The sequence below is a fragment of the Myxocyprinus asiaticus genome, chromosome 23, assembly GCF_019703515.2.
Source record: "Myxocyprinus asiaticus isolate MX2 ecotype Aquarium Trade chromosome 23, UBuf_Myxa_2, whole genome shotgun sequence".
Lineage (NCBI taxonomy): Eukaryota > Metazoa > Chordata > Actinopteri > Cypriniformes > Catostomidae > Myxocyprinus > Myxocyprinus asiaticus.
Window position 1 is genome coordinate 40,293,788 of NC_059366.1, and position 24,088 is coordinate 40,317,875.

General features: G+C 38.2%; 3 protein-coding genes across 5 annotated transcripts in view; all 3 read right to left on the bottom strand.

The window, feature by feature from the left end:
* The window catches only part of LOC127414050 (TATA-binding protein-associated factor 172-like), a 40,375-nt gene extending 38,995 nt beyond the window's left edge, over positions 1 to 1,380 (bottom strand). For both annotated transcript variants that reach the window (XM_051651728.1, XM_051651733.1), the window contains exons 1-2: positions 1,020 to 1,380; positions 53 to 176 (exon numbers count right to left, since the gene is read on the bottom strand). In XM_051651728.1, the coding sequence (XP_051507688.1) occupies positions 53 to 176; positions 1,020 to 1,033 (138 nt within the window). In that variant the 5' untranslated portion in view covers positions 1,034 to 1,380. The remainder of the gene's footprint in view (positions 1 to 52; positions 177 to 1,019) is intronic.
* A 2,964-nt stretch (positions 1,381 to 4,344) lies between these two features.
* Positions 4,345 to 8,190, bottom strand: LOC127414256 (androgen-dependent TFPI-regulating protein-like). 2 transcript variants are annotated; one of them, XM_051652159.1, is made up of 7 exons: positions 8,054 to 8,190; positions 6,659 to 6,831; positions 6,410 to 6,541; positions 5,902 to 6,003; positions 5,691 to 5,806; positions 5,420 to 5,571; positions 4,345 to 5,265 (listed from the first exon to the last, which is right to left on the bottom strand). In XM_051652159.1, exons 2-7 carry the CDS (start codon positions 6,809 to 6,811, stop codon positions 5,234 to 5,236), a joined length of 687 nt encoding a protein of 228 aa, XP_051508119.1. In that variant the 5' UTR covers positions 6,812 to 6,831; positions 8,054 to 8,190; the 3' UTR covers positions 4,345 to 5,233. The 2 variants fall into 2 exon arrangements, with proteins under 2 accessions (XP_051508119.1, XP_051508118.1); XM_051652158.1 differs by having other exon boundaries at positions 4,345 to 5,571.
* Positions 7,396 to 19,674, bottom strand: LOC127414254 (protein FAM83H-like). The gene is made up of 6 exons (XM_051652157.1): positions 19,578 to 19,674; positions 17,890 to 18,344; positions 13,844 to 14,008; positions 13,526 to 13,650; positions 8,764 to 13,393; positions 7,396 to 8,478 (listed from the first exon to the last, which is right to left on the bottom strand). Exons 2-6 carry the CDS (start codon positions 18,334 to 18,336, stop codon positions 8,470 to 8,472), a joined length of 5,376 nt encoding a protein of 1,791 aa, XP_051508117.1. The 5' UTR covers positions 18,337 to 18,344; positions 19,578 to 19,674; the 3' UTR covers positions 7,396 to 8,469.
* Between the last annotated feature and the right edge of the window lie 4,414 nt (positions 19,675 to 24,088).

Genomic DNA, 24,088 nt, shown 5'->3' on the forward strand with positions numbered 1-24,088 from the left:
TGTGTCAGTTACATTTTTTTACTGCCTGTCTGAGCAAAGCCTGAACACTCACCTTCGATAGAAGGTTATTAAGCTCGTGTGGGTGAAGTTTGACAACATCTCCCAGCTGCTGAGCAGCTGCTTTCCTGGTCACAGGAGTCGTACCTGTATCCAGCAAGATAAAAAGACGTTCCAGCCTGGAGAAAAACAGAACATTTTAATTCTCAGAATAAAAACCCGGCAATCAGATACTAAACATGCTTTTAGAAAAATGATTGATACAGACTACTGGAAAGTGAGTATCACAATGATGTAACATTCACGACACAGGAACACAATAAGGGCCAGAGTGTGGTGTGCATTTAATGAATGTTACTGGATCTCAGACAATTCTGATCATTTTAGCCACAAAGCATGACTTTAAATAAACACATGACAATCCGACTGTGTTTGAGAGTAAAATAGATATATCCAACAAGTTTCCCTAACACCACCATGATAAGACACATTATATAACCGCACATTAATCTACTGCATGAACCGACGTGATGGATTAAGATACATGAGTGTTGCACCTAGTCCAGCTGGATGCTAACTTGGAAAAAAAATAACTTGTCTGTGCCTAACCCTCTGAGAGGTGACATGGGGTTAGTCCACTAAATCACATTGGATCTACACATCACCCAGAGATTTACCTGGATAAAGAAGGCCCATTTTGGCAAATCACCGACTGTTTAAGTTGAATTCATACTATACGAGAAATATAAGAAATAACAATGCTAACATTTGATAAACAGCCCAAGATATCAGCAACCCAAACTGACACGTTACATATTTATGGGCGTGGGACGTTATTTTGTTAATGGACCCAACAGTTATAGACTATGATTTGCATTTGAAATTAAAATTGAAACATTAACTGTTAGTAACGAGTCGTCTGACAGACATTTTGCCCGTATCTAAACAATAATATCAAAAATGAGAATTCAGCTGCAGAGACATTTGCCATTTTGGAAAGCAGACCAAATTCAATGACTAACCTAGAAACCGCCATGTGAGCAGTTCGGGTGTCCGGGTAAAGAACCGGATTAGCGCCGGTGACACCGGGTTCAGGTTCAGGTTCGGGCTCGCGCTGTTGTATCGCCGGCCGTCGCGTGCGCGGCCAGGCCCAATATCTCGCGCACGGGCTCAAAATTGCGGTGCTCGCTTCTAAAATATCTCCCACAGCGCCCGGAGACGCTGAGTAACGCTTACACCAGCGCACAGACGAATTCACCCTTCTGCACTTCCCCAAATACGGTATTTTAATCGAATGAGTGGGGGAAAGTAATTTTGTTGATCACAAAAGAGAAGCCAGGCGGCTGATTTTATATGAGGAGCCATCTTGCATTTATTCCTTCCTCCATGGTAGGCGCGCCGTGATTGGTTACATGACCTCGAGCTGACCAATCAAAACACACTTCTCAAGAGGAAGCACGCAGAGGGAGAAAAAATCAACACCGGAAACCCGACCTTTTTAATCTTCAAGTTTAAAACTGGGCGAATACCAATCGAAAGTGATCATCCTTATGCCCTACTCACTACGATGGACAGAGCTCTTGATGTGGGCACTCTGAAGGGAACATGGCATTACAGTTTACATGTAGCCTTCACTAAAAGTCTTCTGAAAGGGTCATTTATGAAAAAAATAAATAAATACTTTTTTTACTTTTGTTTGGAACGACCTTTCGAGTGGCGTTCCCTTCGCGAAGTGCCCTTCAAGGGTGCAAAAATGCCGTTTGGTAACGCCAGTAGAAATATAATTAGAAGCTTTCTTGGCTTTGACGAATGTGGAAAAGTACATGATAATTTAATTATAGTAAATTAGATTACTTTAATATTGATATTCATTTAATAATCTAAATGCGGCATACATAAATGTACATTTTCTTCCCTACCTATGATTTTTAAATAGTTAAATATCATAGGTAGGGAACAATGGCGATACAACAGAACGTAGTGGCTTTATTTGTATTAAATTTTGTTTTGTGCCTTTTTAAATTTTGCTGTTCTACATTTTCACATTTTTATGTAATGTTGTGTTTTTGTGATGTACATCATATACATCAAATTCAAACATTTACAAAACAACATCAGAACATTGAGCTTGACATGGAGCGTTTGTCACTTAATACAACGCTGACAATGATTGACCAATGACGAAAGAGAACAACTCACCGCTTTATTAAGCGCCGCGTGTTTGCTTCTCTGTTGCCTTTCTTTGGGAAATTTACAAAATATGTTTGTTCCATCAGAAATTGCATGTTTAACCCCCATGTATTTATTAATTTGTTTAGTTAGTTAGTTTGTTAGTTAGTTAGTAGACCAAACGCAAATGAAATCCCTGTGTTTTGGCTCCATCTGCTGGTGATTTAAACTATGAACTGTGAAGTTCAAGTGAAACATTTTCAGCGTTGGTTGAAGTTAATTTAAAGGTGCACTCAGTAATTTTTTTTAATGATGTTTTAGACTTGGAGTCTTTGACTGAAACATAGAGGCATGGATGCCGCATCATTTAACTGCAAAAGTTTTCAGTTATCGATATCATTGTAGAAATTCACTATTAACAGTCAGCCATAACTAATTTAACCCATGAGTGAAAGTGTCCAATAACAGAGTGGTTACTGGAATTAAGCCAATAGTTTTCAGCTAGTCATGTGATCCTAACATGGTGGCCCCCATGAGGGGACCCTCTCCATGTAAAATAAAACAGTTTTTTATAAAGGTATTGATATGAATAATGTGTTGATCTCATGTGAGTGCTCATGATTTTAACTTACAATTCATTTCTTTAGGAGTATAACTTTTTAAATGAGGAAAAAATTACTGTGTACTTTTAATATTGTATGTTTATTTAACAGGTATTTCCTTTTTCCCTGCACAAAAATTAGTTGGGATAAAATAATATTCCACAGACCCCCTTTTGAAGACAACTGGACTATAATTACACATAATATTACACATGAGTTTATTAAGTGTACTTGCTCTTTCACATTCCATCTGAAATGGTGTTGTGAAAACCTAGCTAAGGCCTGTTTTTGAAACAAATGATAAACTTATACAATCTAGTGTGCTATAAGAAATCCAGGTAAAATAGTCCAAAAATATCTTCTTTAAAGGAACAGTTCAGCTGAAAATGAAAATTCTCTCATCATTTACTAAACCACTGGAGCCTTAATCTTAATCCATTTTATGCTACCTTTATGTACTTTTCGGAGCTCCAAAGTTCTGTCCACCATTCACTTGCATTGTATGGACCTACAGAGCTGAAATATTCTTCTAAAAATCTTTGTTTGTGTTCTGCAGAAGCAAGAAAGTCACACACATCTGGGATGGAATGAGGGTGAGAAATGATGAGAGAATTATCCTTTTTGGGTGAACTATCCCTTTAAATGCAAAATGCTTGCACTGTGCTGATCTCATTTGCTATTTGTGATGTTACACTACACTCATAAAATAAAGGTTCCAATTAGAGCCAAAAGGTTTAACAGCCTCAGGCCATAGTAGAACTTTTTTTGGTTCCACATAGAACTTCATATTCTCAAAATGAAAATACCATCTATGTACTGGTGCTTTAAAGAACCCAAACACAATACACTGCTCTGACCTCAGAGATCTCAGAGAACCATATAGCCACCCCAAGAACTGTAAGTGAAGAATCGTTATTGTTAAGAGGATGGTTCTTCAAAGGTACTGCAAAGAACCATGAAGAATATTTATTTATTTAAATATATGTGATTGTTAAAGTAATGTCAGGCCTTCCAATATTTCTTGTCACATGAATGAACCCCACTGTATATACTGTATCTAGTATAGGCCAACATATGAATTGTCTTAAACTCATTCTCTTACCAGACTAACTTAAAAAAAAAAAAAAAAAAAAGTATATATTTTAATGGATCTATTTGTTTTTCGAACAGTGGAAAATGAATGAACAGGAGCTTCAACTCATTACAAAACTCCTTTCTGCTGGACTTGTGGATGCAGGTCCAAACTATTTGCACCACATCAAACAATGCAGAGATCTGAGAGGAGGTTCAACCTGAGAGGGGACATGTCATGAAGACAGCATACAACATCCATACCAGACTCCCTTCCATGCCTTTAACCCTGGTGTAATTCTGAGAGAGAAAACCTGAGAACAATTTCCCTCTTTTGATTTGGTTATTGGTAACCTTTGTCCTCCCAACTGATTTAAATGATTATGAAATGCTTGGACTTGTATTCCTAATCTCGAAAGATGTTTCCAAAACATCTGGAACATCTATTCTGAAAGACTCCAACAGAATGGCCAAAGAGAAAAAGAAAGAAAAGTTTGTGATGAAGTTTAATGTTTAATGTACCCATCAATTCCCATGAAATAGGATACAGAATCAAAGCACCATGAATTATCCTTCAGTTCCAAATATCTGCATAAGCAATCATGAAAAATATTTAATTTAAAATGTCAATTCTGTGTGCAAACCACAGAACAATTTTTGTCAGATTTTGTTTCAAAAAAATTACATATAGATAAAAACTGGATATGCAATGGCAAGTTAAAAGTAGATTTAGACAGATTTAAACCCTTGGGCATTTAAAAACATGTTGATGAATAAGCTGTGAATAGTGTAACAAAGTCATGTTACACTTTGTATATGCATACAAATTTTGCAAGTTCTGCAAGTTACAGTAACAAGTAAGTAGACATACTGTAATTTTGGCATTACACAGCAAATGAATGAAAAACCTTTCAAATTTTTGCACTGTCATTTGTTGTTATAGTTGTGGCATAACCAACTCTAATGCAGTTACTGTAATTTATATATTATTAAATGACAATGAATTATGTAAAACACCAGTCTTGCCATATATTAACAGTTGCAAGTTCCCAGAAATGTCCATGAACCACTTTAAATATACACATTTACAACTGCATAACAGATACACATTTTAATTTCAAATTTACAGTGCTGTGGAAAAGTATTTGCCCCATCATGATTTCTTCTGTTTTTGTGCATTTTTCATACTAAATTGTTTTAGATATTCAAACAAGATATACAGTATGGTAGCAAAAGTAGAATGGTAGCCAAAACAACATGTAATATAATGCAAATAATTCACCATCTGATATGAAGTTGATTCATATAAGAGATTCACCAGGTTAATTTCAACAATTATAAAAAAAAAAAAAAAATGTCATGTGTTAGTCTGAGGAACATTTCCTTGTAAAACATCATGCACTCATCATCTTTGGATGATCTTTCCCTGATGGAGAGAAACGAGACAATGTGAATTAGTATATTGGTATATAGGCCTATACAAATAGTATAATACAAAGTTTAGGGTAACAACTACAAAATATCACAAGAAATATAACACAAAATGAAGCTCAGAAAAACATATTCTCTTCTTTTCTCACCCCAAACTTTTTTGTTCAAATTTTGTCCAAGTATGTACAGCAGTGTCACCACAAGCATATTATGCAAGAAGAAGACAGTCAAGCCTGAGCTGCTAAACAGTCCCAGTAAGGGGTAAACCCAGATTCCCACAGTCAAATACACCCAAATGACCCTTAAGAAGAAAATAAAAAAACAGGTGAAATACATTAATGCTGTGTCTAATAACAATACTTTCACAATAAAGAAATTTGCATTAAGACAGTTAATCAATATAACAATATAAAGAATCACCATCCCAGGTAGGCAAGACCAACAATTCCCAGAGCAGCCAGCCCATTCTTTGTTTTAGGGTAGATGTGTGGCTCAAGTAAGATCTCACCAAGCAAGATTGGAAGAACAAGAGTGTGCTAGAAATGAAACATCCAAAGTGACTGTTATTAATAATCTGCCGGTCAGTGTAGTATTTAATTGAGATAATTATATTATAAGACAGCAAACCAACCATAGCATGATTTATCCATGGAGGGAAGAGACTGTCCAGTGAAGCTGGATAGACCAGCTGTCGATCATAGGCAAATATCAGCCAAAACAGCAGTACTACAAACTTCACGGAGGAAAAAACGGTCAATTAAAAACAAAGAATTAAATATGTGCATATCTGTACCTATTTGTAATTTAATGATTGTAATTTAAAAACTGTTCACCACTTTCAGCTTGAAGAACTTACAGCCATCTATGCAAAACTCTTACCAGTAAACTCACCAATAGAGGGCAGCATACACATCATTACATTCATAAATAATGCTATTATATTGGATTAGATCATTTTTTGTGTGTGTTGAGTAAACACATCAAATATTACAAGAAACTAACTTATGAATAATTTTTCATACTTGTTCTGTGGTACCTGATCACCTATTGTCAGTTAGTAGCAGGTTAAAAGGTTTCACATAGCCTAAGAATTTAGACCATACTTTTATAATGAGATTTTCATAATACTTTTCCCTTACCATGCCCACTGGAAACACAAAGACAGAAAAGAGCAAGTCCTTGCAGAGGCAGAGAAGTGATATTTTCGAGGCTTTCCCCACCGGCTGAAGGTCATTAACAGATGCCAGTCCAAAAAACACCATCTGTAAGACCTAAGAAATAAAAAGTTACCTTCAGAATAAGAAAGTTGCTTTTTAAAGGATTAGAGGTTGCTAAGTGATCTAGACATTGCCACAGTCTAAATATATTTCACAATTGAGGCATCTTACCAGGTTTAAAAAGGTGAGGTATTTCCAGGGTCCCCCATAGACAAATATTCCATCTGGTAGATCTGAATCCCCTCTTGCATAAATAGACTTAATAACAAAGGCATACCAGCTGAAAGCAGCTAAGTGGCAAACTTTCTTTAATATGGCAGTCATGTCTGCAGTCCAGTCCAGTTCTATTGGTAAATAAAACGTTCATTACCATGCAGTGAGTCCTCTACAGTGTTGAACTGACCTCAGCTTTACTAAAAGCCAGGGGAACGAATTCAGATTTATAAGGAGGAAAGCTTACATTGAGAGCTTAGCCTAAATTGACAAGCCTTGGCCATGGTCTTATAAAAGTGCAAATCTTGACAAGGGGCCCATTGTTTTTCTGGTGACATCACCGAATGCTATTCATATAATTTTGTAACATGGCCTTAAATGTTGTGTCCTAAAAATAAGATGTTTTGTAATTTTGCAAAGTGGCATTTAAGCTTAATTGCATGGTTTACATATTTTGCAGCATGACTCAAAGTGCCAGAGTAGCTAATTACAGATTGGTGATGTCACAAAGTTAAGTAAGCTTGATCCAAATCAAGCAACTAAACACAATTAAAAAAGTATCTCTGAAAGCGTTACCACGTGTTTCCATGTTGTAATAAGCCATTAATATTACATGACTGCTCTATTCACTGTGATATTTCTTGACTTAATCTTTGTTCCCATGTAAAATATTCATAATGGGACCACTACCATAGTGGAAGAATTCATTTTATTAGGTTTTATTTCTCAATCAGACATTAGGATTTTCTCTTGGAGTGATAACAAGTCCCTTCCTATTGAGCATACATACAGTATTTGGTTCAGTAATTTATCAGCAGAGATGAAATTGCTATTTGGGGAACTTGTCTTATGTTCTACTTTTAATTTATTATTTTCATGTCAGTGTAACAGACCTCCCTGCTATAAACATGATTCAATCTTACAACCTCTGGAAGGGGTGGCAACATAAACATATTTGTGTGACATTATTGGTTCTCTTCAAATGCAGTCCATAAAATCCAGCATGTGAACCCTTGTCAAAAACAGATGCTGCCTCATCATTACATTAACAACTCTTCACAAACATACTTCAAAGTTTAAATAAATCAATATCAGTGTCTCATGCTAAACTTGCAATATTGCACATTTAATTTAACTGCACAATAACTGAATTGTGTCTGACATGTTTTCACATTAGTGTACCAAATATCTTAGCATATGACAAGTTTTAAACTTTGACCTCTTTGTTTCCATAAGAATGTATTTTTATTTTGTTTTTTTGTATTACGGTTTGAATAATTTTAAATCTACTTATTTCAAATGATTGCCAAGGACAGACATAATACACTTGTGCCTTTTTTATATTGTACTTACATAGTAAATTGTTGTTTGTGTCTTCTGAAAATATTATTAATTACAATTGTACATCAGATCACAATTTCTGGATACAGAAATCCAGATAATCACAAAGTCTTCAGCATGTGTTTCATCCTTTTTCGAGCAGGAAGGGGTTGTGGTCCTGTCTTCTGTTACAGTCTATCTGCATAGCTGTACTGAGTTCAGGGCTGCTGCAAGAGCTACAGTATAATCTCAATCTTGTCAAGTCTTGCAGAGATTTCCACTCTGGCAAGGTAGGAGGCACTATTTTTTCAAATCACGTGTTGTAAGATGCTCTGACCCAAGTTAGTGCAGGCTCACATAATGAGGTAAGACTGGAGGAAAATACAGCAAAATTGCTTCCCTTTCATCGTCAAATACTGGAGCCACTATTCCAAAAGTTTAGTCCCAATTTATGAGGCCTGTGAAAACACCATGTAAATATTGGTATTTAGAATGGCAGGAAAATTTTGTCCTTTGTGTGTTTTTTTATTTTTATATTGTGATCTATCATGTATCACACTTTAAAATGTATCTATTATTTTAGAAAACAACAAATCTATCAGTATTAAAAAAAAAAACTATTCAAATGCATACACACACAAATATGCACACATCACAAAGAGCAATTATAACAGCCTTAATTTAAATCCCTGCTAGGCCTGCGAGTACATGTTGGAGTTCATATCACAAATTCTATAAAGTACCTCAAAACGACTGTAGACCCTTCTCTCTTTACGCAACTGCTCCATCTTTTGTAGTAACTTTGCCCGGTCTTCTGGTGTAACACTGGATGACCAGGGCCTTCCTGAATGTTCATCTGCAGAGCTAACCTCACCCGCTTTGATTTCAAGAGTCTGTTTGGACTGGGATGCTCTGCTTTGGTTCTTTGCTGAAATTTGTTCTAAAAGAACTTTAGTGTCATCTCTAAGGTTGGTGGAGGAGAGAACATTTGCAGTAGATGACTGATGTGCGGGTATAACAGATTTTGGTTTCTTTGTAACAGAAGATTGATTTTCTGCATCACTGTGTTCAATCAAGTCACATTCAGATTTTTCGAACACCTCTTCAAAGTTTGTCACAGAGTTTTCTAACTCTGGTGTTGTATTTTTGGTTCTATCACCCTGGATAGGGTCGAGTGCTGTAGAAACCGCAGCTTTCTCATGGTCCTCGGGTCCAGCTGAAGTGTCATGCCTCTGAAGTTGCTCATCAATGGTCTCATGCTTTTGACACTCATCTTTGTTATTCTCAGGTTTTGGGTCATTTTGACAACTGTTTGTATCTTTTCTCACATTGGTTATAGGTGATTTGGCTTGTGCTTGCGTGTGGTTAGGGGAAGAATTTAGTTCCATCCAGGGTTTGGTTATATCAGAATTAAGATTCAAACTGCTCTCTGGGGAAGCACAAGGTGTCAAAAAATCAGATTGGGAATGTTCAGCTGATGAACCTAAGTCTGTGATGACTGCACTTTCAGATACGATGCTGTCTGTCTGAGTAATGTTAGTGGATGGGATGGGTCCTTGTTTGCTCAAGGCTTGACAAACGCTAATGTCTTTTTCCTCATTGATGTTAGGTGACCTGGTTTCTTGTGACAGGCATGTTTCTGATGAAGTGAAGTCAATGGGCAAGGTGATCTTCAGAGATGATTCACTGTCATCTGCTGGACCATGTTCAGGGGATTTGACTTCAGCATTTTGTGTGGTGCAAGCTACTAGGGTAAAGAGATTTTTCTCTACGTTAGTTTCAAGTATAGAAGTGCTCACTGAGCCTGTCTGAAATATGTCACCTGTTGCACTGGGGTGCTGGGAAGAGTCTATGTCTGTTGCAGTGGGGATTTGTGAAGAGTCTGTGTTTGTTGCAGTCAGTTGCTGTGAAAACTCACTACCTGTTGCAGTGCATCGTTGGGAAGATTCTGTGTCTGTTGCAGTGGGGTGTTGGGAAGGGTCTGTGTCTATTGCAGTGTGGGGTTGGGTAGAGTCTGTGTCTGTTGCAGTGCATTGTTGGAAAGTGCTTATGACTGTTGCAGTGGGGTGTTGGGAAAAGTCTGTGTCTGTTGCAGTGGCCTGCTGTGAAGTGTCTGTGTTTGTTGCAGTGGGGTGTTGGGAAGAGTCTGTGTCTATTGCAGTGTGGGGTTGGGTAGAGTCTGTGTCTGATGCAGTGCATTGTTGGGAAGTGCTTATGTCTGTTGCAGAGGATTGTTGGGAAAAGTCTGTGTCTGTTGCAGTGGCCTGCTGTGAAATGTCTGTGTTTGTTGCATTGGGGTGCTGGGAAGGGTCTATATCTGTTGCAAAGGGGAGTTGGGAAGAGTCTCTGTGTGTTGCATTGGGCTGTTGGGAAGAGTCTGTGTCTGTTGCAGTGGGCTGTTGGGAAGTGTCTATTGCATTGGTGTGCTGGGAAGGGTCTGTGTCTGTTGCACTGGGGTGTTGGGAAGAGTCTGTGTCTGTTGCAGCGGACTTTTGGGAAGAGACTTTGTCTGTTGCATTGGTGTGCTGGCAAGAGTTGGTGTTTGTTGCAGTAGGATGTTGGGAAAAGTCTGAGTCTGTTGCAGTGGGGTGTTGGTAAGGGTCAGTGACTTTTGCAGTGGGGGGTTGAAAATAATCTGTGTCTGTTGGATCAGAGTGCTGGGAAGAGCCATTGTCTGTTGCAGTGAGGTGTTGGAAATAGTCGGTGTCTGTTGCAGTGGGGTGATGTGAAGAATTTGTGTCTGTTAAAGTGGGGTGCTGATAAGAGTCTGTGTCTGTTGCAGTTGGCTGCTGGGAAGAGTCTACCCTTATTGTAGGCGAATCTTTGGAGGAACCTGGACCTGCTGCAGTGGGGTGTTGGGGAAGTTCATTTCTTGTTGTAGTGTGGTCTGTCTTCATTTCAGTGGGTTGTTGGGAAGATTCACTTTCTGCTGCAGTGGGCTGTTGGGAAGAGTTTTCTTCGATTGCAGTAGGCTGTTGGAAATAGTCTGTCTCAACTGCAGTGGGGGGTTGGGAAATGTCGTTTTCTGTTGCATTCGGCTGTGGGGGAAAATCTGCCCCCATTGCACTTTGCTGTTTGAAAGAGTCTTCAATCATTGCAGTGGGTTTTTTGGAATGAACACTTTTTGTGGCAATGGGGTCAGCAGACAAATCACATACATGCTTTTGTGTACAGACATTTAAAATGGGGGTTGACTGATTTTTAGCTTTATGTACTGTGCTTGTCTCCATAACAGGGACTGGGCTGGTGTCTTCTTGAAAAGAATTTAAGCCAGACTCTTCTGCATGTTTTTTCTTCAATCTAATTTTTTCAGCATCTGTGGCTCTGTGCGGGATGTCTTCACTAGATTTCTCACATTTAGTGCCATCAAGGGTTTTTTGTTTCTCAGGTGCTGTGAGAGTGGCATTTTTTGACTTAACTGGGGTTGTTGGGGTCTTAAAAACAGGCACTGCCTTTTTATCTATGTCACTGGTAGAGAGTTTCTCAGGTGCATCAGACTTTTTTGGGGATGTGTCAGTATTGCTTTGAGATAATTTTGCTGCTGCAAGTTCAGCTTTGCGTTTGGCTGCTAATTCTTTGAAAAACCTCAATCTACAGTCAGGATCATTCATGTCTATGAAAGAAGCTGACCTTTGAAATACTTCAGATGTGCGTTCATCTCTTTGACTCCTTCCTTCAAAAACTGCTGATTGTACTTGTTCAGGCAGGTCTTTCTCTTGCAGAGGGACCTTTATTGTCTTTTTTTGTGCATTTTGGAATTTCTCAACAATATCTTCCTTAAAATTTGCACCAACTTTGTTTAGTACTTCCTCAGAGTGTGCACACTTCATGACTGGGTTTTCAACTGTGGTTGACCTTGCAAAACTGCTCCACTGGAATGGCGCTCTTCTTTTATCCAACATATTAGACACACAAGCTGAGACTACAAGTTTTGTAGTCTCGTCTCCATCTTTTTCTACTGAAGTATCTTTCACCTCTGAAGTATGCATCTCCAAATTTGATCTGAATATTAGTGAGTCTCTCAGTCTAGATCTCCTCGGGACAGTGCAAGTGGGTTTCCTCCTGTGAAACTCTTCAATAATCAGATTGGTTTCTTTAGGTTCTCTATTCTGTGTCTCCTCCACTTTGTCACCCTCAGTGTTGCAAGATGACTCTGAAGTTGTTGTAGATGTTGTTTTGATATTTAATTGTGATAAGTCTGCTGGGTGGTTAACTGAATAATCAGGCAAATTGGAAGTGTTTTGAATCTGAAGAAATGTGTGATTTTCCCCAGATAAAGGTATCCTGTTAAACTCCCTGTTACCTGGTCTAATTTCGGCACCTACAGGGTCACAAGGCCCTTCCTGCATAAAACATGGAACGTTATCACACAAGTCAGATCCTTCAAGTTCAGACAAATCCACTTCTTCTGCATCATCATATGTACTAAGGTACGAGCTGATCCTCCAATTTCGCAGCCCCTGCTTTTGGCTCACATCCTGTGGTTTGCGGTTTACATTGAACAAACGTTTCTGGTCTAGTATGTTTTGTTGTGTTGGGGACGTCTGACAAGCATAAGACTTACCCATAATATGTCTCCTGAGATTAGACTGCACAGGCGGCATTAAATTCCTGGCACTGTGTCCTTCCTCCATAGGAGAGTGAGACTGCAAGTATCTTTGAACATGATCATAAGCATCTGGTGGTCCAGCCTCATCTCCCTCATGAGGGTAGCCAGACCCTGAAAACTGATCTACGTGGTAGCCTTGCCCTCTAATCCTGCCATACATGTCATAACCTGTCTGTAATCCAGTTCCCTGCTGGTAAAAACAAGGTTCCCTTGCAAAGTGGGTGCTCTGGGTCACTGCTCCCTCCTTGTACTGCTTGCCTCTGATTGTGGCATGATTTCGAGGGGGCATGTATTCATAATTAGGTATGTCAGCATAGCCATGCCTTTTGAAGCAATCCATTTCAGTTGGCCCTCTCATTTGTCTTCTATGCTCAATAGGTTGATGGTCCCCTCGAAATTGTTGAGTGGCATGTAGATTCATGTGCCTCTGAACAGAGGGATTTTCCTCTACTGCAGTGTGGATGGATTTACCCCTCCTGTAGGGTAGCATTTTGTGACCAGCATTCATATGGCCCTCTGCAGAATATTCAGTCCATTTCATGTCCACAGTTGGATATTCTCTTTTAAGCATGTGGGTCTTATCTGTGTTATAGTAACTTCCTTCTTCACTGCTGTAGTGTGGCATATTTGCCAAAATATTTTCAACAACTAGTGGCTCTGAGTGGGCAAACAGAATCCGAAACTCTTCATCAAAGGTAGTCACAAGCTGTCCAAGAAACAGATGTGCTAGGCAGCGATGTATCTTCTCAAAAGACCACATGAAGCTGCAATGGAAAAAAATATATTTTAACAAACAAATTTATGTCCACAACACTTCAACAAAACTTATTAAATTTAAAAAGGTACAGATATTTACATTATTAAAAAAAAAATGATAAAAGGCAAAATGCACCTACCTATAGTTGCCACTTAAAACAGCCCTGCAGTCTACCAGTATGAAGCGATCCATCATCTGGCCTTTGAAGGACTTGCCTGTGTGGCAGAAATAGGTACTGCCAGACACAGTTCTTACTCGCATGAACTGCATGTGAAAATATGTTAATGAATCTGTCTCATTTGAAGCAACTTCATTTTAATTGACTCTTAATTTACATATTAATTGAGAGTCAGATTAGTTAATCAGCAAAAAGCCACAAATTCTTAACCAAAATACTCTTCAGGAGTACTCAATTTATGATATGAGTTTACAGTGATCACTTTTGAAAAGTACCTACTTTTATCTCATCCAGATTCACCCTACAGTTATTCACCATTGCAACAAAATGGTGAGCATTCAGTTCATCAAGAAGAATATAAACAGCTACACCACGCATCGCTGCGCCAAGGATGTCGGCAAAGATGTCAACATCTGTAAACATATCCATCACCACGGCAACAACCTTAAGCAGGAAATAAAAAAAGACATTCCAAGTATTGTGCAATATACAAAGCAGTCAATTTGAGTTTCAATTCGAGTCAACTATCTTTGGTACTGATTTCAAGTGGTGCATTTTCAAAACTCTTGGTACTAATCACCTAATACAATCATCAAGAGGTGTTTTTAGCCAATGACCACCATGCATTGTATGGAAAAGAGCAGTTTTGACATTCTGATGACTCCTTTCATGTTCCACCCACATGAAAAAATGTCATACTAGTTTTTATTTATTTATTTATTTATTTTAATTTATCCCCTTTTCTCCCAATTTGGATTGCCCAATTCCCACTACTTAGTAGGTCCTCATGGTGGCCCGGTTACTCACCTCAATCCGGGTGGCGGAGGACAAGTCTCAATTGCCTCCGCTTCTGAGACCGCCTATCCACGCATCTTATCACGTGACTCGTTGTGCATGACACTGCAGAGACTCCGCATGTGGAGGCTCATGCTACTCTCCGCAATCCACGCACATCTTTCCACACACTCCATTGAGAGCGAGAACCACTAATCACAACCACGAGGAGGTTACTCCATGTGACTCTACCCTCCCTAGCAACCAGGCCAATTTGGTTGCTTAGGAGACCTGGCTGGAGTCACTCAGCACACCCTGGATTTGAACTTGCGACTCCAGGGGTGGTAGTCAGCATCAATACTCGCTGAGCTACCCAGGCCCTGTCATACTAGTTTTTAACACAATGAGAGTGGGTAGATGATGACAGAATTTTCAATTAACCTTTAACCCTAGTAGGGTCTAAATTCCTCTGCATTGCTCCCTGGAGTGAGTTATTTTTGCACGTGACACTGCACAGCTGGTAGAGTGGGGCAGAGTGTAGATGAGTATTTTTTTAATTTAATTAAAATTTTTGATTTCATTAAAAAATACTGTATATAATATAGTAAACATGTGAACACATGGGTTATGTCTGCTGTCCTTTTTTGTTTTATTTATTTCGTTTTTATAGCTGTAAAAAAACAAACAAATGAACAAATAATACCAGCTGTCTGGTTTGCCTATGCATTGTTTGACATCTCAGACATTATGTGTGTGTGTGTGTGTGTGTGTGTGTGTGTGTGACTAGCGCTGATGTAAACAGACTTGGATGCGTACATCGGATAATCACGCTCGATCAGCATGTTTTTACTGTGAGTATACAAGTTTTAAACTGTTAGTTGGCTGTCTGTTTCTGAAAACAAACATATTATATGTCTGAAAACACTGTTTGAGTAGCTATTTGTGTGAATGAAAACCGCATCTGCACCTAATCACTAGACATGGCTGTGTGCATGGGAAGATCGCATTTAGAAATGATGGCTGTGGAAAAGACTCTTTGAGTAGCTGTTTATTTGACGAATGACAACCGCTACTAATGTAAACAAATGGCAGCATGCATCGGAGGAAGATTGCGTTTGATGTATTGACTGTGCGTATAAGAGCTGTAACTTTTTATAGTGGTACTTTGGTGACAAGTTGGATGTATGTATATAAAACAAACGTATTCTGTGGTTTAAAAGACTGTATGAGTAACTGTTTGAGCGAATATTAATTACAGATGCAGCCTGTGTCGGTGCGAAAGACGATTTGAATCTGGCAGCTTGTAACGTAACTGTCTGTTGCAGAAACACGTGTGACGCTTCTCTGCGGGGCCCAGCTATTGGTATGTACGAAAGGATTAAAAGACAATGATCTGAGCAAGGTGCAACTCAATTGAACTGACCGAGTGACAATGGGTGAATTCAGGGTTTAAAAACAAGCACTTTTTACCAACAATAATTCTGAAACTTCTTTATTTAAGATACAAATATATCTATTTTTTGGAAGTTGCATTTAAAATCGACTTTGTTCAAAAAGGGTCCACATTGAGCAGGAAAGACTGTATGGGACAAAAATAAAAGCATGACAAGAGACCCATCATGAGCCCTGTCAGATAAGTCAGAAAAGTGTGCATCAGAGGGAGGCAGAGTCCAGGCAACTGTTGTGTCTACTGTAATGCAGTCTGGGCCGTTATCTGTTGATCATGTGGTAAACAGAAGCTTTATCATGCCAAAGGCTGCCAAATTATCTTACCCCAATCTGAAAAAAGCACCTGTCAATTCAATCTTGAATAAGAATGTTTTGGTGTGAAAACGAGTCTGCATGATATCTACTTTTCTTTACAATCCAGAAACAAACGGCAGATTACATTACTGTAGGGAATAGTGCATGCAATTATAGCATAATTTCATTATAGCATAATCGCTTTCAGTTTGTCATCTTGAGTAATAATAAGTCTGAGACTGTACCAGTGCATCAGGGTGTTCCACAAGGGTCAGTGTTGGGCCCCACTCTATTCAGCATTTATATGCTTCCCCTCGGGCAGATTATTGGGAAGTATGGCCTTGGTTATCACTGCTATGCTGATGATACACAAATCTACATCAGCACTGGCCCTGATATTAACTGCACTTTAACTGTGCGGACGGAGTGTCTGCATGCAATTAGTACCTGGATGCAGCATAATTTTCTGAAGCTGAACTGTTCCAAAACTCAGCTCATGCTCATTGGTACATTGGCTGCTACACGTAAAGTTGACCCAAATCTCAATTTGATGGTTGACAACAGCCTTGTGCTTCCCTCCTCTCAAGTGCAGAACCTGGGTGTCATCTTTGATGCTCAGTTGACATTTGATGCACACATTAAAAATATTTCCAAAATAGCCTTTTACCACCTTCGAAATATTGCCCGACTTAGGCCCTTCCTCTCTCTGGCTGATGCAGAAAGTCTTATCCATGCCTTTATCACCTCTAGGCTGGATTACTGCAATGCCCTCTTTTCTGGCCTACCAGCAAAAACCATAAATAGGCTTCAGTATATTCAGAACTCTGCTGCTCGTGTTCTTACACATACCTCACCATGTCTACACATTAACCCTGTACTATCGCAGTTGCACTGGCTTCCCATCCATGCTCGTATTGATTTTAAAACTCTCATTTTAGTGTATAAAGCTTTTCATGGTATTGCACCAGAGTATCTTTGCAGTCTTGTTGCGCCCTACACTCCCTCCCGTACTCTTCGCTCTGCCAATTCATTTGCCCTAAGCTATGGAATGCTCTTCCTTTTTCTATTAGAAATGCCCCAACCTTGGATTGTTTTAAGAAGTTACTTAAGACTCATTTATTTAAGGTAGTCTTTTAATATTTATTAATATTAGTTTTATGTGTCTTGCTGCTGTATGTTAGTCATTTTGTGTTTAGTCTTTTTAAATTTGTTGGTATGGTGGTTGCTGTTGTATGTTTTGTGTTTATTCAATCTTGTAGCGCTTTGAGTGTAAGAAAAAGCACATTATAAATAAAACAAAAGGTATTATTGATCTTCATTGATCACACTTTTTGATGATGGACTGGATAGATATAACAGGCATTATTAATTTTATGTTGTTTGCCATTCAAATCAATATTTTTCATTCAACTATAAATTTTTATTTGATACAGTACATTTTAATGAAACAACTTTCATTATAATGTAGTGTACCTTGGCTTGTACTAATTGTTATTGAATTACTGGTAGTTAAAATTATTTAAATCTAAAGAAGATTGATTTAAATTGATTTCATTAAATATGTTAAACTTTTTGTGACAGTTGTTTTCTAACTTGTTTTGAAACAAAGGTAGTCTGAAAGGAAAGACTAGACCATTCATGACAAGTTTTGAATGAAAGACTTTGTTACCTTGTTACAATTGTGACCAGTTTGAGTTTTGTTCTAAGCTTTTTAAAATCATTATAATTAGGGAATCAAGACAGTCTGTATACTGCACTTCAGTAAAGCATTTTAAAAGTTTTTATACATTACAGCACACCAAACTCACTTGTTGTGCACTCCTGATCATTCTTCGGACTTCTTCCTTAATACTCGGCATCTCAGGGTCACACGGGTTGACCAGCATAGTGACCTCCGTCGGTCCAACAAATCTGTACTGTTGTGGCCAGCCTAAGTCCAGGCTTGGAGCATTGTGGTCTGAATGGATCGGCCAGTAAGTGTCAGACGAGCCATCTGCATCTTCAGCCATGTATCTCTTCTCTGGTTGGGCTGTCTGTTGATGCGGAGCCTGCACCATGCACCTGATGTACTCAATCTCTGGATGGGATAAGAAATCAACCACATCTGCTCCCTGTAGAAATTCATAGTAGCCCTCTATGTCAGCTTCAATGAGGGCATCAATAGCTATTCGGTATTCCTCGCGGTAGTGAGGGGGCAGATAGTTGGGGTCCAGGGGGTCGTCCCGGGCAGAGGAGCACTGGGACCGATGGGCCATATTTCAACCTGCACAGATAGAATCAGAGTTATGCTACTAAGTGTGGTTTATTTATCAGAAGAAGAAAAAAAGCACTACACATAAATTCCACATGAGGGCAACCCTGTTTCTTAAGCACAAACCACTGGAGAACAAAAATGATAAATGTGTGCATAGAATATAAAGATATTGTAGAGAAAATATAGAAAATAGACAACACTTTACAGTAATGTGAATAAATTAGGTATATTCAACCACCAATTCGCTATTTTTGCAGCATTTATTAATCTTGGTTATTGTTTATTTATAAATATACTACTGTTTATTGACAGTTCATAATGCATTAACTATTTTGACATATACAACTTCAATGTAAAACTGTTTTAAGTGTAGAAATTAACATTAAACAAGATTAATAAAAACTGATGAAGTATTGTCCATTGCTAGTTCATGTAAACTAGGCCTATATTGACATATATTTTCCCATTTAGGATCACCCACATTCTTGCATATAGGATACTTTTTTAGTTTGTAGACATTCAATTAGATTTCATTACAGGAATTGCTGTTCATATAAATACAAACATTTTTAAGGACCTGTTGATAATATGTGTGAAACAGACCAAAAATGAAACAAACCCTATACTGTAGGCCTATAAGTTGTCTAATTTATTTAAATCGTAAAAAGGCAAAAAATAAATAAATAAAATAATAATAATAATAATAATAATAATAATAATAATAATAATAATAAGCATATACGTTATGGTTAAGATATCAATTCAATATGGCTCTCCCGTACATGACGTCGTTTTTTTTATTTATTAAAAAAATAAAAAATTAAAAATAAATATAACGTGTAATAGTTTCAGCTGTTTGAAAATTATGTGAAAACCCTGTGTTGTGTTTGAATCTGTTATCAGTCAGTCAAAATGGATCTGAATCGATCGAGTTCATCACATTAACATCTGCTTAAACCTCTGGGTGTGTCTCAAAAACAGAGAGTCCATAATTTAACTAAACTTACCAACTCCTCGTAATTACATATGAATTAATATTTCCAACATTGTCACAATCTAAACATGTTTTCTTTCCAAAGAGTATCGACGTAACTCCGTTAGATTATGGCGTCGTGAATCCTGAAGCTCCGACAATTTCGCAAACTTACTGCCGGTCTGCCAGACAAACATAAAAGTGCCGAATATGAAAAATGATCACGCGATTGATTCCCCTCATGTGTTAAATGTGGACGTACCACGTACCAGAGTTTCCCTTGTTTTCCAGTATAAAATCCTTTCACTGAAGCACGACCGTCATGACGAGAGAGGCTTTAACTTTCACTCAGTTAGAGAAGAAAACACACCTCAGCCAACACACGCACACACGCACACACACACACTCATGTTGGTGCAGCTATCATTATGAGGACTCTCCATAGACATAACGATTTTTATACTGTACGAATTATAGATTCTATCCCCTAACCCTAACCCTACCCCTAAACCTAACCCTCACAAAAAACTTTCTGCATTTTTACATTTTTAATAAAATATAATTTAGTATGTTTTTTAAACAATTTCATTTATGGGGACACTAGAAATGTCCTCATAAACCACATTTATTTCCTAATACCCTTGTAATTACCAGTTTGTAACCTAAACAAAATATCCTTGTAAACCACTTAAACCTGCCCACACACACACACACTCACGCACACACACACACACGCACACGCAAACACACACGTGCGCACTCCGGCAAAACCTGTTTGGTTTCGATGGCAAATGACAAGAATTTTCTAGTCCTCCTCATAATGCATTTTTAATTTTCTTCTAAGGAAATTCACCTTCATGACTCTTTCAGTGAAAGTTGTTCTGGATACGCAGCTTGCATTTTATAATACTGATCTCTAACTGAGTATTATTAGGTTATAGGTAAAGTTAATGATTCTGGGTCATGGTCAATCTTTAACTATGTGCACATGGTTTTGACAGCAATGACTTGGAACTCATTTAACACAGATCAAAGAATGTGTATTGGCTGGACTCACAGTAAGTCGGAGGTCACTGGATAACTCCTTGTTAGCAAGAAGAAAATAATCTACTGATCTTTTGTCACTATAAAACATCACATATACTATTTGAAATAATTAGTACTTCATTAGTATTATGTATTTCTAAAATGTTGAAATTACTGCACAGTAAAAAAAAATTTTTAAATCTTGTTGTTTCAACTTAAAAAAGTGAGTTTGTGCTATTTGTGTCAACTTCAGAGGGAAAGTTGTTTAAACATAATATACTGAAAACCCTAATAAGTTGACTCTATTCATCTGATTGAGTAAACTCATTCCCTCAGTTGAACTGAGTAATGGTGTCTCCACTCAACTCAGATTTGCTATTTAAATAATGTTGTTTCTACTGTTATTAATAATTGCATCTGAACTGATTTAATTTTAGATCAAACAATAGCACAACTCAAATAAAGATCATAGCTGATTTTAGGAAACTTAATTCTCCAAAATAAATGCATATACAGTATACCTGCACTAACTGCACATACACAAAGAGAATTAGTCAGCATGGTCCAACTTGACCAAATGGGACACTGATCACCCTAATGGTGACATCACACAAACAACTATGTGCAACAAAATATAAATAATACTACAAAAGAGCTAAAACCTATACATTTTCAATTACAACTATTTAACTTCCCTTTGACCAAGGAAATATAATTAAATAATGCAAGTGCAAAGCATTATGGGTATTCCCCATAGCCTTCATTTGGTACTCAAAAGTTTGAGTTATTAACACTTAAAATTTTAAGTCTATGGATTTTTAAGATAAATCAGTTCAATTAACTTTGAACTTTGAGTTATGAGCCCAGAAACTGACATTTCAAGTAATACTTAATTAAGACAACTTGATAGTTCCAGTAGTGACAACTTTATGGCTTTCAGTGTATAAAGTGGACTTTATATTTCAAAACAGGACTTCAATTCAAACGGGATATAGAAGTTTAATTATTTATATTATAATTTAATATTTTTCATAACCACAGATGTAGTTAGGAGTATCCCACTGTCAGAGTTAAATTAAAACTGCTATTTGATGATAAATGGCCAGTTGATGATCACAGATCGACATTTGATCCCTCTAGGTAGAATTATGTATTATTTTACAATGTGTGTAAATAGCTAATGTTAGACTCTGAATCATCTCATACTGCCATTTTTTTATTTTTTATAATCACATACTATTTTTACTAAATTAGTGGTATGATTGATCATCCTTGTAACACAACTATTGCTTTCAATTAAAACCCTGCTATTATACAGTTATTACAAATGTAAATGTGCAGTCACACAGCCATTGTTTCAAACATTTTTTTGTGACAATTAATGAGAATATTGGAATAATCACATTTTCAAACTGGTTCAAGGTTTCGGTCCCATGTCCTACCTCTTCAGCCTCTCTTTTGCACACTTTTACATTGATAGCCCATAGCAATACCAAATTCAGCCAGTGAATGTTATGAACACTCTGTGCACAAAATATTCCAATGTATCATCTGCCTTTGTTGAATAGTCAGTGTTTGATTTCTTTTTATACACTCTATGACAGTCGCCTATTTCATGTATGCGTGTCTGTGTGTACAATCCAAGTGCAGATAGAAAGAAGGTCAAACAAGCCCAAAGTTAAACTTGTTTGGCTGGAACAGGTTAATGTCTGTCGACATGTGTGCACAAACTTCCTCAAACAACAGGCACTTGGCTTAATGAAAAACGCACAGAATAAAAATATGCACGTTTTAATTGCACGTACAAACATGCAAACCTTTAGACGGAGGGTGACTTTTAGCATGATTCTACAATGATTAGTTTTGTTTGATGAATAATTACACAACCCAGATATGCTGCTTTCTTTTCTTGCATACCCAAGTGTGGCAATAATCCTACCCTTGTGATGTCATAGTTTTCAGGATATATAAAGGTCTAAGATAACATACACAAAGCCTTTGTCACACTTTTGTTTGCAAAGTTTAAGAATGAGGTATTGAACTTTTTGTACATGCCAGCATCACCCTGGGCAACGGAGATCACACCTAAAATCACACCAGAAGTTCTTTAATGTGGTTTGTCTTTCTCTCTGGAAACGATAAACCCTAGCCAACAAGCAGTATAAGAACCACCCCTTAAATCACACGGACAGATCCTCTCAAACATCTTATAAAGTTTTTCCTTTCCAATGTGTCCTTTGACTTCCTCACTGCGCTGTAAAAACTGATTTTAAGGTTTAGTTGTATCAAATAGCTTTTTTGAGTTGACACAACTAAAATTTCATGCCAACTTAACTTGTTAAGTTTTGATTCTATTAACTTGTACTTAAGCTGGATTCATTTATTAAATTTCCACTCTAACATGAAGGCAGTATAATTTTATCTGTTCGTAAGAGTTTACTATTATTTTTGGTGCATTTCTGACAGTTCCATAACATTTTTACTTTATACAGTAGACCAACAACTGGCTGACGACCAGAATGTGTTCTACTGCAGATTTGAAAGGCCCAATCTCACACCCCACTCCCACTCTGAACTTCACTTCATACAAACACCAACACCTCCTGCAACCCCCCTCCTGCAACCTCCCTCCTCCCTCCCCCTGCCACTCAACCTGCACTTAAGATCTGTGAAGATGATGTGAGCCAGGTCTTTCGGAAACAAAAGACGAGGAAAGCTTCAGGCCCAGATGGTGTCTCACCAGCGTGTTTCCGATCCTGTGCTAACCAGCTGGCCCCCATCTTCACACAGATCTTCAATAGATCACTGGAGCAGTGTGAATTCCCATGCTGCTTCAAATGCTCAATCATTATTCCTGTCCCAAAGAAACCAAAAATCACAGGACTTGTAGTAATGACTACAGACCTGTCGCTCTGACGTCTGTGGTTATGAAATCATTTGAAAGACTGGTGTTGGCCCACCTGAAGAACATCACTGGGCCCTTTCTAGATCCCCTTCAATTTGCTTATCGAGCAAACAGGTCTGTGGATGATGCAGTCAACATGGGATTGCATCATATCCTGCAACATCTGGACAGACCAGGGACATATGCAAGGATCCTTTTTGTGGACTTCTGTTTGGCTTTCAACACCATCATCCCAGCTATACTCCAGAATAAATTACACCAACTCTCTGTTCCCTTGTCTATCTGTCAGTGGATTACCAGCTTTCTGACGGTCAGGCAGCAGCTTGTGAGACAGGGGAAGCTCACTTCCAGCACCTGTACAATCAGCACTGGTGCCCCCCAGGGATGTGTGCTCTCCCCACTACTCTTCTCCCTCTACACCAATGATTGTATCACCAAGGACCCCTCTGTCAAGTTTCTGAAGTTTGCAGATGACACCACTGTCATCAGCCTCATTCAAGATGACGATGAGTCTGCATACAGAAGGGTGGTTGAACAGCTGGCTGTCTGGTGCATTCAAAAAAGCCTTGAGCTGAACACGCTCAAAACGGTGGAGATGATTGTGGACTTTAGGAGGAACACCCCAACACTGACCCCCCTCACCATTCTAAAAAGCACTGTGGCAGCAGTGGAGTCATTCAGGTTCCTGGGCACTATCATCTCACAGGACCTTAAGTGGGAGACACACATTGACTCCATTGTGAAAAAGACCCAGCAGAGGCTGTACTTCCTTCGCCAGCTGAGGAAGTTCAACCTGCCACAGGCGCTGCTGATACAGTTCTACTCAGCAGTCATTGAGTCTGTCCTCTG

Bases quoted from the DNA above. Each gene is read 5' to 3' on its own strand.
- LOC127414256 (XM_051652158.1), bottom strand. From the start codon at position 6,811: ATGACTGCCATATTAAAGAAAGTTTGCCACTTAGCTGCTTTCAGCTGG. The intron at 6,004-6,409 runs GTAAGGGAAAAG...TCCTCCGTGAAG, and splicing joins TTGTGTTTCCAGTGGGCATG to TTTGTAGTACTGCTGTTTTG. The intron at 5,572-5,690 runs GTGATTCTTTAT...TTTCTTCTTAAG, and splicing joins GGTCTTGCCTACCTGGGATG to GGTCATTTGGGTGTATTTGA.
- LOC127414254 (XM_051652157.1), bottom strand. From the start codon at position 18,336: ATGGCCCATCGGTCCCAGTGCTCCTCTGCCCGGGACGACCCCCTGGAC. The intron at 14,009-17,889 runs GTGAGTTTGGTG...TTCCTGCTTAAG, and splicing joins TGATCAGGAGTGCACAACAA to GTTGTTGCCGTGGTGATGGA. The intron at 13,651-13,843 runs GTAGGTACTTTT...TTTCACATGCAG, and splicing joins TGAATCTGGATGAGATAAAA to TTCATGCGAGTAAGAACTGT.